This window comes from Podarcis filfolensis, assembly GCF_964270895.1.
Source record: "Podarcis filfolensis genome assembly, chromosome: 1".
Taxonomy (NCBI): Eukaryota; Metazoa; Chordata; class Lepidosauria; order Squamata; family Lacertidae; genus Podarcis; species Podarcis filfolensis.
The window spans coordinates 68,028,798-68,041,381 of NC_139604.1; the positions used below are offsets into that span (position 1 = coordinate 68,028,798).

Here is a 12,584-nt window from a genome sequence, read left to right on the forward strand (position 1 = left end):
TTAAGGCAGCTTTGGGTGCATGCTTATCGCACCAAACTCAGTGCTGCTTGGATGTGATAGTGGAAATAGGATAAACAAGTGGAACTTATACCAAAGCCAAAACAAAAAAAATTTTTTCCTTCCAGTAGCACCTTAAAGACCAACTAAGTTAGTTCTTGGTATGAGCTCATACCAAGAACTAACTTAGTTGGTCTTTAAGGTGCTACTGGAAGGATTTTTTTTTTTTTGTTTTGACTATGGCAGACCAACACGGCTACCTATCTGTAACTTATACCAAAGCATTCAGTATGCCAGCCGATATTCCAGTGCTTCAGCCGGCCAGCCAGCCAGCCAGCCTTTTTCACAATATTCCATTCCATTTCACCTCACACTCAGTTTTCCACCCTGTTTCCCAGAAGTGCTTGCTTTTAGCACCAAATTTAAAAGCCCCACTTGCAGAGGAAGCACAATCAAAGGCTTCCAATTGTTCCTTATAACCATGGCTTTACCTGCCACACAGGTGGTAGGATACCCTATGTGGGGCAGATGGGTAGGGCTGGTGAAAAACTGGCTTATGGCCCAAATTAGGGCCTCTGAACATTCCCCAGGGAGATTTGCCTGGTGCCTTCGTTACATATCTTTAAGTGCCAAGCAAAACCATTCTTCTCCTCCCAGGTCTTTGGCTAATTACCGTATTTTTCGCTCTATAAGACGCACCAGACCACAAGACGCACCTAGTTTTTGGAGGAGAAAAACAAGAAAAAAAATATTCTGAATCTCAGAAGTCAGAACAGCAAGAGGGATCGCTGCGCAGTGGAAGCAGCAATCCCTCTTGCTGTTCTGGCTTCTGGGATAGCTGCGCAGCCTGCATTCACTCCATAAGATGCACACACATTTCCCCTTACTTTTTAGGAGGGGAAAAGTGAGTCTTATAGAGCAAAAAATACAGTATACCATCTTTGCCCTTGCAAATTGTGTGTGGCAGTGTGTGTGTGTGTGTGTGTGAGAGAGAGAGAGAGATTGTTTTGTTTGTGTGTATGTATAAGTGTTTTTGTGTTTTTATATTGTAAACTGCCCTGTGATCACCAGTAGAAGGGTGATATGTTAATTTAATAATGATGATAATATTAATAATGATAATATTATGAAATTTGGGCTACAGGCTGGAGGTTCCCCATTCCTGACATATTAATGTAAAGAGTAATTTCATGGAGCCAGCCTCGCAATGTATCATGATCACACCTTTAGTTTTGATCCTGTTCCCACCCTTGCCAAGGCAAGGAATTGTTCTCCAGTCCAATACCAAGGCCAGACATGGGGCTAGTGCAGCCAGTGCCACACCCGCAGGTGTAAAGGAAGGATAGAGGAGTGTATCATCAATGTACAGTGGTACCTCGGGTTAAGAACTTTATCATTCCGGAAGTCCGTTCTTAACCTGATACTGTTAAGGTACCACTTTAGCTAATGGGGCCTCCCACTGCCGCCGCGCCGCCGGAGCACAATTTCTGTCCTCATCCTGAAGCAAAGTTCTTAACCTGAGGTAATATTTCTGGGTTAGCAGAGTCTGTAACCTGAAGCCTCTGTAACCTGAAGCGTCTACTGAAGTGTGTACACATATTGTTGACAGGGCACTCCAAAATTCCAGATGACTCCTACCAGCAGTTTCATGTAGTTGTTAAGCAGCATGGGGGATAAAATCGAACCCTGCAGAACCCCACACAGGGCTGAACAAAACTCCCTCTGAAGATGGTCATCCAAGTAGAGTTGGAACTACCGCAAGGCTTGGAATTATACTCTCATTCAGACACCAAAAGGCCAAAATGCAACTGCGGCCTAGCAGTTTAAACACAGGAGAGGTTTGTCCTGTCCCCTTTTCTTTTTAGAATAGCCCATTATGTAATGAATCATTACAAGCATACAGAACTCTGAGGGTAAAAGCAATCTCTTTTTCACCTTTGGAGGCGTTTGACACTTAGCCAGTTGATTAAATAAAGATGCTTTGTTTGTTCACCTCATCTCTGGGCTAAGGGAGAGAAAACAGAGAGCAAAAACAAAGCCCTCCCCCTAAATGGATGCTGTCTCTTTTATGTAATAGAAAGGAAGAGCTATAGGACAGAAGCCTTGCATCTCGTCTCGCATTAGCAAAGGTTCAATAAGCTCTTATTCGCAGCAGGACTAGTGGCTACATCAAAGCTGAGGTAGAGGAGTGCTATGAAAATGCAATCCTCCTTTTTGAGTACTGCTCAAGGGTAAATGCGTCATCTATTTCAGTATGCAAATGAAGAAGAATTTGGTGGCCTTGAAGGTTTGCATCATCCATAGAAAAGCTTTTCTAATTGCATTACAGGCCACAGTGGTATTAAAAACAGTCAAATACAATAAATCTTGGTGTAGTAATGGAGCTAGGTAGGTAATCTTACACTTTACACTTTAAAAAAACCATTTTTAAATTTATTTTTAATACTTTAAGAAATAGTACAAAATATTGTGCTAAGTGCATAAAATAAACCTCATGCTTTCTCAACAATTACTATATGCATATTTAAAGATGGTGCAATGATTTGCATCATAAATACCTTATATCTTGTACTGAGAAGAATGTAGATATAAAAATGTAGATGTGTGTGTGTGTGTGTGTGTGTGTGTGTGTGTCCACACACACACACACACTGTTGCACACCACCCCAATCTCCAAACAGTGCGAGATTCCAAGGGTTCCAGGCATTTACCCAGGGTTCAGTTTCCTTGGAATGAGGTACAGCAGAGAGAAGTAAGAAATGGTGTCCCTTAAGGGTTGGTATTGGGAGCTGTGCTTTTTAACTTATTTTCAAATAATATTGAGTTAGGAGCAGGCAGTGAGGTGGCCAAGTTTGCAGATGACCTAAATTGTTCAGGATTGTTAAAGTAAAAAAAGATTGCGAAGAGCTCCAAAGGGACCTCTCCAAACTGAGTGAATAGGCAATGAAATGGCAAATGCAATTCAGTGTAAACAAGAATAAAGTGAATGCATGTTGCAGCAAAAAGATCTTAATTTTACATACATGCTCATGGGGTCTGAACTGGTGGTGTCGGACCAGGAGTGAGACCTTGGGGTCATAGTATATAGCTCAATGAAGATGTCAACCCAGTGTGTTGTGGTCATGACAAAGCCAAATTCTATTCTAGGCATCATTAGGAAAGGAAAGGAAAATAAAAATGTCAATATAATAATTGTTGTTGTTGTTGTTGTTTAGTCGTTTAGTCGTGTCCGACTCTTTGTGATCCCATGGACCAGAGCACGCCAGGCACTCCTGTCTTCCACTGCCTCCCGCAGTTTGGTCAAACTCATGTTGGTAGCTTTGAGAACACTGTCCAACCATCTCATCCTCTGTTGTCCCCTTCTCCTTGTGCCCTCAATCTTTCCCAACATCAGGGTCTTTTCCAGGGAGTCTTGCCTTCTTATGAGGTGGCCAAAGTATTGGAGCCTAAGCTTCAGGATCTGTCCTTCCAGTGAGCACTCAGGGCTGATTTCCTTAAGAATGGAGAGGTTTGATCTTCTTGCAGTCCATGGGACTCTCAAGAGTCTCCTCCAGCACCATAATTCAAAAGCATCAATTCTTCGGCGATCAGCCTTCTTTATGGTCCAGCTCTCACTTCCATACATCACTACTGGGATTATGCTGTTATGCAAATATATGGTGTGACCTTATTTGGTGTACAGTTCTGATCCCCTCATCTCTTAGAGGATGTTTTAGAGATGGGAAAGGTTCAGAAAGGGGAAACCAAACTAAGCAAGGGGCTGAACTGACTCCTCTGTGAAGAAAGGTTGTACGCTTGAGACATTTTAGCTTGGAGAAATAGCAAGTAATAGGTGACATGGTAGAAATTTATAAAATTATGCAAGGCATGGAGAAAAACACTGGAGAAAGTTTCTCACCCTCATAACACTAGAACTTGTGGCCATCCAATGAAGTTGAATGTTGGAAAATTAAGAAAGATAATAGAAAGTACCTATAAATGCAGCACATGGTCCAACTATATAACTCACTCCCCCCAGAGGCACTGATGGCCACCAAGCTGGATGGCTTTAAAAGAGGGTTGACAAATTCATGGAGGAGGGGACTGTCAATGGCTGCTAGTCATGATGGCTATGCTCTACCTCCACAGTTGGAAGCAGCCTGTGCTTCTGAATACCAGTTGCTGAAAACCACAGGGGAGAGGGCCCTTTTGATCATGTTCTGCTCCCTGATTGGCCACTCTGAGAACAGGATGCTGGACTAGATAGGCCATTGGTCTGATCCAGCAGGCTATTCTTATGTCATGTTATGTTATGTTTAACCAGTTATCATTGTACTGAATTTGTAGCTTTTTTTGGACCTAGTATCGAAGAAACCTCAATAGCCTTGTTTTCTTTACTTAGGTTCTTAAACTAGAAAGGAAGAGTCCTGCTGGATCAGGCCAAAGGCTCATTCATCCAACAGACAAGTTACCACGGGAACTAAAGAACTCTGGGAAATGAAAACTGTTGTGGGGAAAGATCTTCCTAAGGTGACTTTCACATTAGCCCCTTTACACTAGAATTGCCATCCTTTGTTCTCTCACTTTTTTATGGGGCATCCAGATAACACCAGTCAGCCCGTGCATTCCAGTATCTTCTGTGTTTTTTTGACACAGGCTTCTCGTGGTAAAACACGGTTGCAACAGCAGCCTATCTAACATGAACAGGAAAGGACTATGGAGGCTTTTAGGGCTCATACTTTTAAACCTTTCCTAGACCCTTTTATTTCTTCCTGATAAGTGTAACTAGAATTAATTATCCCTTGAACGGCTGCTGTTAATTGCCCCTATGCCAGTTTCTGTTCTTGTGGGGGGTGGAGGCTTCAATTATTGGCTTCCTTTCCATTTTATATAGTCAAGTAGTTCTGTTTGGCTAAATTACCCACACCACAAGGATAGGACATAACGGACAATTAACAGAGGGACCATTAGTAGGCTCTTTCCAAATAATCACCCACCTTTGGTCCTCAGAAAGCAATAAAGCTGGATGAACTTTCAAGGAAGACAATGGTAGTTAAAATTGCAGAGGATATTTGATTAAGAGGACTTACTTGGGAATATATGGGAAGTCAAACCTAGACTAATTGTTTGTGTGGAACCTTTTGTTTTAGTTCCACTTCTTGATAATTGTGGAAAAGCAATGCCTTGGCAGCACCATTAGGCTCTAGTGTAGAAGCAACCTAAAACTGGAGGTTGTTACTCCAGATAGCCTTGCCCTGCACAGAATGGTCTAATCCTAAATACAATCAATTGTAGCTGCTAGCCCCATACCCAATCCTCCCAAATTGTCTGTGCTTGTACACAAAGCCTTCCATCAGTATTGGCATAATCAAGTACTGCTGCTGTATTCTATTTATTTCAATGGAGTTTGCCCGGGAGAGCCATATGAGCCTCACTGACATGAAAGGCAGTTGTACACAGCAAGTGTTTGGTGAACTGCACTAGGGGTTGCCAGCTAAACTGGGGAAAATCTAGGCTAATGTGTTTCTGTACCTTTAGTTGCAGGTTGATCTGCAGGAATCGGCTGCTGGAGCTTTTCATGATGTGGAGATAAATGCCTTCACCTGATAACACCTGCCGATAAAACCACTGCTAAAGGTTTTACCACCACAGGGGTAAGTTCAAAACCTGGCAGCTCTAATTGCAGCCCTTATCAACACATCTAGGACAAGGACAGTGTATTCCTTTGTCTTGGATGAAGCTTAACAGTTACCTTCTCACACCAATGAGATCGTAAGCATGGGCCTGTCTATTATTTATTAGGAGCATTAGAAATGCTGGATAATTGATGACCTTCACTTCACTTCAGGAGTCCCCTCCATGCCACTTGAGACTAAATGGTCCCACAAGAACCTACCCAGGTACTGGAAGTTGGTGAAACTGTTGTTCTGTTGAGGGACCTTTTCTAAAAAATGAGAGATGTGGCCTATCCAGTTTTTTAATTCTAAAATGTCAGATGTTAAAATTAACTGGAAAATTGAGTACGGACAACTCATTCCGCTCCATGAAAAGTTCCACGTGGCAGTTAAAATTGTGATGATTGCTACAGCAACAGCAGGTAGCCCAGTATCTTATAGAACTAGTTTTCAAGCTGGATGCCACTAGCATTTTCCAGACTGTAAACTTAGGCCTACCTGTAAGCAAGTTCCTTTGGAAGTAAATAAATGGATAGACAAGGCTGGATGGGTATCCAGGAAACTTTCTATGGAACAGACTCAGCTGGAAAAAAAGAGAACAAATTTTGTTGCTACTTTGAGCTCAGTTTTGTGGCTGAATTTTTGAAAGACCCTGCTGCCTGGGAAAAGTTATTTTTGAATTATTATGAGCTTGCATTTGCCTGCATTACTTGTTTATTAAATGGTTTGTTTTTGCTTTACTTATATGCTGTTGTGCTTTTGGATACAGTTATATTGAGGGAAATGTTGCTCGCTTATTCTTCTTATTGTGAGCTGCTTTGAGCTCAACATCATTGTTTGAATAGCAGCATGCAAATATTAAATCAAAATCAAATCAAAGGTCAACAGTCAGTCCTGGAATATGATCCTTCCTCCTCACAGGTCTTGGGTGGTAGACCTCTCTTTGCTTATAGACAGCCCATTCTCCTAATATAAAGCTAGGTGTCTCCTACGTTAGCCCTTTCCACTGGAATTGCAGTGTGTACACACCCTCATTTTTGTCCCTTTCTCAATTTGATTCCAGTACGCATGTTAAAAATGCAGGCTTGTTTGTCACAAAATTGATAACGCTGTAAATAAAGGCCCTATTCATGTATTTACATACGTGCATTGAAAGAGGGATGGGGCTGCTCTGCTCTTGTGTGCCCAGCGTCCTAGTGAGGATGTCTGAAGAGGAATCTCTACTTGAAAGCAGCTGTAGGATTTCCTCTTTGCATATGCACACTTGATGTTCAGAGGTAGGGCTAGGTCAGGTGAGGGGGGGTGGCTAGGGCCAGCAGCACAGCCCCACTTCTAATTCAGTGCTTCAGTGCCCAACCTGCGTGTAATACATTGGGAGGGCAAAAGTAAGGATTTGCAATCCTGGAAGTAGCAGGTTATATTAGAGCTCCCCCCTACAAACATTCATCACTCTCAGATTCACAAACAACATAAAGCCAGGTAAGAAGAGATTTCAATTAAATTAATGGCTTTGTGTTTATATAGCAAATATCTGGTAGAAGGGCCTTTTTCTTCTAGTCAACTATTAAAAAAAACCCAAACAAAAGCTGACAACAAGTGTATTGTCACAAGAAGAAAGCTCACTGACTCTTCTCCCCTCTCCAATGTTTGAGTGCTATCCTTGTTAAACTAGTCCTGGGAGACATCATAATAGAAACTGCTTAGTTGTACTTTTAAATTGATGCAACATGGTGCCCTCTTGTGGGAAATTGAGGGAAGATTTCTACAATTCAAGAAAGCTGCTCAAATCATAGGTAAAGGTAAAGGGGCCCCTGACCATTAGGTCCAGTCGTGACCGACTCTGGGGTTGCGGCGCTCATCTCGCTTTATTGGCCGAGGGAGCCGGCGTACAGCTTCCAGGTCATGTGGCCAGCATGACTAAGCCGCTTCTGGCAAACCAGAGCAGCACACGGAAACGCCATTTACCTTCCCGCCGGACCTATTTATCTACTTGCATTTTGACGTGCTTTCGAACTGCTAGGTTGGCAGCAGCAGGGACCGAGCAACAGGAGCTCACCCCGCCGCGGGGATTCGAACCGCCGACCTTCTGATCGGCAAGTCCTAGGCTCTGTGGTTTAACCCACAGCGCCACCCGCGTCCCGCGCTCAAATCATAGGACCAATATTATTATATATACAGTGGTGCCCCGCAAGACGAATGCCTCGCTAAACGAAAAACCCGCAAGACGAAAGGGTTTTCCGATTTTTTAGCGGCTTCGCAAGACGAAAGCCCATAGGGAAATCTCCGGGGACAGCGGGGAAACGCAGTGCGCCTTCTCCTCTGTTCCCGGACCTGTCCTGAAGGCTTGCGGTGGGAGGTCCGGGAACAGAGGAGAAGGCGCGCAGCGCTTCTCCTCTGTTCCCGGGGCTTGCGGTGGGAGGAGGGTTTTTCCTCCCCACCGCCAACATTCAGAACAGCATTCTGAATGTTGGCGGTGGGGAGGAAAGCCCTCCTCCCACCGCAAGCCTTCAGGACAGGTCCGGGAACAGAGGAGAAGGCGCGCCCTTCTCCCGCCGCCAGCCTTCAGAAGAGTTCCCCCAGGGCTGCCTAGGCTGCGGATAGCAGCCTGCTGCCCCGCGCAAGGGGCGCTCTGCTTCAGAGCACCCCTCGCGCGGGGCAGACATTCGCAGCTTGGAGAGCCCTGCGGGGAAGTCCTGCAGGGCTCCCCAAGCTGCGAATGTCTGCCCCGCGCGAGGGGCTATCCGTAGCCTAGACAGCCCTGGGGGAACTCTTCTGAAGACTGGCGGGGGGAGAAGGGCTTTTCTTCCCACCGCCAGCCTTCAGAAGGCTGTTCTGAAGGCTGGCGGTGGGGAGAAAAGTCCTTCTCCCCCCGCCAGCCTTCAGAAGAGGTCCGGGGACAGACTGTCCCCGGACCTGGTCTGAAGGCGGTCTCCATAGGAACGCATTAATTGATTTTCAATGCATTCCATGGGAAACCGTGCTTCGCAAGACGAAAAACTCGCAAGAAGAAAAAACTTGCGGAACGAATTAATTTCGTCTTGCGAGGCACCACTGTAGAAAGGAACAAACCGCTTGCAACCTTCATTCATAACTACTAGTATATCAGGGATGGTCAACATGGTGCCCTCCAGGTGTTATGAACTTCCATCAGACCCTGCCTACATAGCAAAAGGTTAGTTGATGGTAGGAGTTGTACTCCACAACAGCTGGAGGGCACCATGTTGGCTACCCCTGCAGTAGGTAATGTAATGGCAGAAAATAAAACAGATGGCAATGAAATAATTATATTTTTAATAAAAAAAATTTACACACTGTATACAACTGACTGCGCAGCTTCCTGAAAATTTCCCCATCTTAGAGAATACAAAACAAATCTGCTGTACAGTCAGTAACTTTTTAAGTTTTCAAAATATAGTGTTCACTATTTGTAAGGCCTCAAAAATCTGGAGACTTTAGAGCGCAACAATCGAATAAAAGACCTTGGAAACATCTCTCTGGACTCTTGTGCTGTGTACTTGAAGTAGTTCTGTGGGTGTGCCAAGACATCAAACAATGCCTTTATCAGCTTCTTATCCTGAAAGTGTAAGAAAGAACTCAGTTGTCATTTAATATACAGTAGTTCGAGAAAAAATTAGTGAAAGCACAATTCTTGGTCCAGTTTCTATTACATATTAAGGTAAAGGACCTTCCTATTAGCACTTGCCTGTACTTCAAAGTGCAACCCACCAAAATGCTAAGGCTTAGGCCAAGTTACCCACATATCATTGCTATCATCATTCCTGTGCTTCCAGAAGGCATGTATGATTGCTAGGCAATTACTAATGCTCAAGTTCACAAGTTAGAAACATCAGCATTTGCCATCAGCACTACTATTAGGCAGCAGGCTGAGACAGCAGCTTCAGGTAGCCGATTTACGGCAATATTAATAGGTAGCATATTGTCAGTTATTTAACATATACACTGCATGTTTACTGCATCAGTTATCAACATATCTTGAGTCAACATTGCCTCCACCACTCCCTTCAGACTAGTTTTGGTTCTTGGGGAACAGAGCGATAGCAGCATGTTGCTTCTTGTTTGGGAGATATGCCTGCTGATCCTCCTCCTGTTTAGCTTCCTCTCTGTCACAGTAGATTGTAAGCAAAGCATTAAAGCTTTGATTTCACAAACAGCAGTCACTCATGAATGGATGTTTTCTTTCAGGAGATTAACTGAGCAAGTTTACCTTAAGGATCTCTTGATGATTTTCTGATGCATACAGTCTACCATCTCTGACTATGTCTTCTATTAGTTCCTGATAATCCTCTGTTGGAGACACACACACACATGACTTGCAAATATTCATTTGAGTTACATCAGCAGCACATACATGTATCTCTAGGCTGAACAGGAGGGATACTTACTACTCCTTTTGGCAAGTCACTCTGTTAGCATTTCCCATTCTTTGGCTGAAAATGCTCCCAAACAGAATGTACTCATGCATTTGCATGTACCCATCTATAACCAAGACTACAATTTTCAGATTACCAGATTTAATACCTATTCTAAACAGCCTTCAAGTAACAAACTATACTGTTCAGACAAAGAGAAAGTGTTCCATACCTGCTTACTATTACTTTATATACTCGAGTATAAGCCAACCCGAATATAAGCCGAGGCACCAAATTTTACCACAAAAAACTGGGAAAACTTATTGACTCAAGTATAAGCCAGTTCACCACACCACAAACCTTGTGGTGACGGCAGTGGAGGAGGAAGAACAAGCAGCCCAAAAGAGCTGCTTTTGGGCTGCTCGCTCCTGCTGCTCCGCAGACAGCAGCAAGGGGGGAGGAGGAGGAAGGAACAGCCCGAAAGGGATCCTTTGGGGCAGCTCGTTCCTCCTCCACTACCTCTGCCGCTCGCAAGAGCACGCATAGGAGCCTGGTTGGGAGAGGCGCAGCGCGGCGCCTCTCCCAGCCACATCTCCTGTGCCTGCCCTTGCAAGAGGCCAGCAGCGGTGGAGGGACAAGTGGCAAGAAAGGGCTTGTCCCTCCACCGCTGCCTGCCTCACTCGAGTATAAGCCGAGGGAAGCTATTTCAGCATAAAAAATATGCTGAAAAAGTCGGCTTATATTTGAGTATATACGGTAATCAGTCCATGGCAGAAATCATAAGCAGCCTTGGAGACATATATAAATGCTGGCTATGTGGCAAACTTCAAATACAGCTTTGCTAAATAAATCTACTCTTTATGTTAAAATCTGCCTACAACACTCCTGCTTCCCCCCTGCCCCTTTCACTTTTTTTGTATAATAAACAAACAGCATTTACTATTTTGGTATCAAACGTATTAGCCTGTTTCCACTGGTGTGTTTTCAGGATGGAAATCAGGTTTTAAAAATGTGGAACAAATCCTGTTTCCAGCTAAGGAGGGTGGTTAAGTTTCCACTGAGTGGCAGCAAAGCCAAAGGATTTAGGCCTTTAAGTGCTGCACTTGCAGGCCTTTGGAATCCATCATGCCATAATCACATCAGATTATTACCCCAGGGTAGCTTGGAATAATTGCCAAAGAGATCGGATGTACAAGGAAGATGAAACTTCCAATTTTCTCTGCGTCTGCCTGAAACACTGATTAGTCCCAAATTCAACTTCAAAGTAGAAACTGTGAAGCCATTTGTACCATTATGAGAAAAGACACTTCTTGGGATACAGCAATAAACCAGTTACAGCTTTCCTAAATCAAAAAATAAAACCTACATTGCAGCAAAGCAACTTGGAGGTGTTCAGAGCCTAACTTGTCTCAAATACACAAATATACAATTTTGTGTTAAAATGTGAACTGGCACATAAAAGACAAAATCTGATACAATTTGAGAGTTATACCCCCCAACAGACATCTGTCCCCCACCCCTTACCATCTCCAAAATATTTTCACATTTCATCTCGTAAGGGACATGGTTAATACCCATGTTATTTTGTGTGGAAGCATGTCCTTACCTGACACATAAAAATTCACTTATATAAAATATTCTAGCTATATAAAATGTTGATATCCCCTACTCCCAGACTTTGAGATGGAAAGTAAAAACACAAATTTACACATTGAAAGACCCACACTTTAGTTCCAGCAGTTTTTAAGCTTTCCTTACCATCGTATGTTACATAAGGGACCTGGAATCCTTTAGCACTATTTCCTTCATTGGACTTGAACTGGACCCAGAGCTTCTTAGACCTGGAAGTGAAAGCTATAGGGCGTTCGTAGGTTTGACAGGTTTCATATGTGGTCACGGAATTGGAGGAAGCTTCAAAACAAAATGGACAAAAGGAAGGTATCAAACACCTGTTAGCTTAGGATTTTTCTTTTGAACAACAAAATACTTTTCTTTTATTCTCTCCTCACCAACCCACCCAACTATCTACCATCACCCCAACATGAATTGCCCTTAAGTTTTCTTTCTGCTTCTCCATTGCTAGGATCCATCCTAGTAAAGGGCAGATTATTTACTTGATGGCTACATGTCGTAGCCTAATATGTCCCTCCCATTACTTCCAGGTGGTTTAAAAGCATTGAGGGACAATGTTTCCAGGGAACTGCCACCTCCAGCCTAGGAACAACACCCTCACCATATGTTGCAACAGAAAAAGCTAGTGAGTGGGATATCTCAGTGAAGAAAGATGGACCATGCCTCAACACTGGAGCACTGAGCAACTTTCCAATTCTACTGAGGTCCTATCACAAGTCTATGGTTTTGCTGACAATCTGACAATAAATACAAATAAAAAAATAAAAAATAAAACGTACATTTCAAACACATTACATCTCTAAATTTGATGTGATTTTTAAAAGTATTTTCACTTCTTCTATGTTTTAAAGTACTGTGATTTTTTCTTGATTTTATCATTTTATTTATTTATTTATTTATTTATTTATTATGTTTGTATCCTACCCCACAT

The 12,584-nt window shown here is 43.2% G+C and overlaps 1 protein-coding gene and 2 long non-coding RNA genes across 13 annotated transcripts in view; 2 read left to right on the forward strand and 1 right to left on the reverse strand.

Annotated features, from left to right (window-relative positions):
- Positions 1–12,444, forward strand: part of LOC310756428 — a 53,885-nt gene extending 41,441 nt beyond the window's left edge. For 7 of the 8 annotated variants that reach the window (XR_014544861.1, XR_014544862.1, XR_014544863.1 and 4 more), the window contains exons 4-6: positions 4,379–4,506; positions 5,515–5,630; positions 12,184–12,444. This is a non-coding gene — a long non-coding RNA (uncharacterized lncRNA). Of the gene's footprint in view, positions 1–2,250; positions 2,386–4,378; positions 4,507–5,514; positions 5,631–12,183 lie in introns of all 8 variants that reach the window. The other variant, XR_014544865.1, reaches the window with a different exon arrangement.
- LOC310756541 lies at positions 5,883–8,826 on the forward strand. The gene is made up of 3 exons (XR_014544922.1): positions 5,883–7,444; positions 7,807–7,831; positions 8,713–8,826. It is a non-coding gene; the product is annotated as an uncharacterized lncRNA (long non-coding RNA).
- Positions 8,926–12,584, reverse strand: part of SCUBE2 (signal peptide, CUB domain and EGF like domain containing 2) — a 46,516-nt gene continuing 42,857 nt past the window's right edge. For all 4 annotated transcript variants that reach the window (XM_083597986.1, XM_083597989.1, XM_083597987.1 and 1 more), the window contains 3 exons: positions 11,780–11,932; positions 9,877–9,956; positions 8,926–9,225 (listed from right to left, as the gene is read on the reverse strand). In XM_083597986.1, the coding sequence (XP_083454112.1) occupies positions 9,073–9,225; positions 9,877–9,956; positions 11,780–11,932 (386 nt within the window). In that variant the 3' untranslated portion in view covers positions 8,926–9,072. The remainder of the gene's footprint in view (positions 9,226–9,876; positions 9,957–11,779; positions 11,933–12,584) is intronic.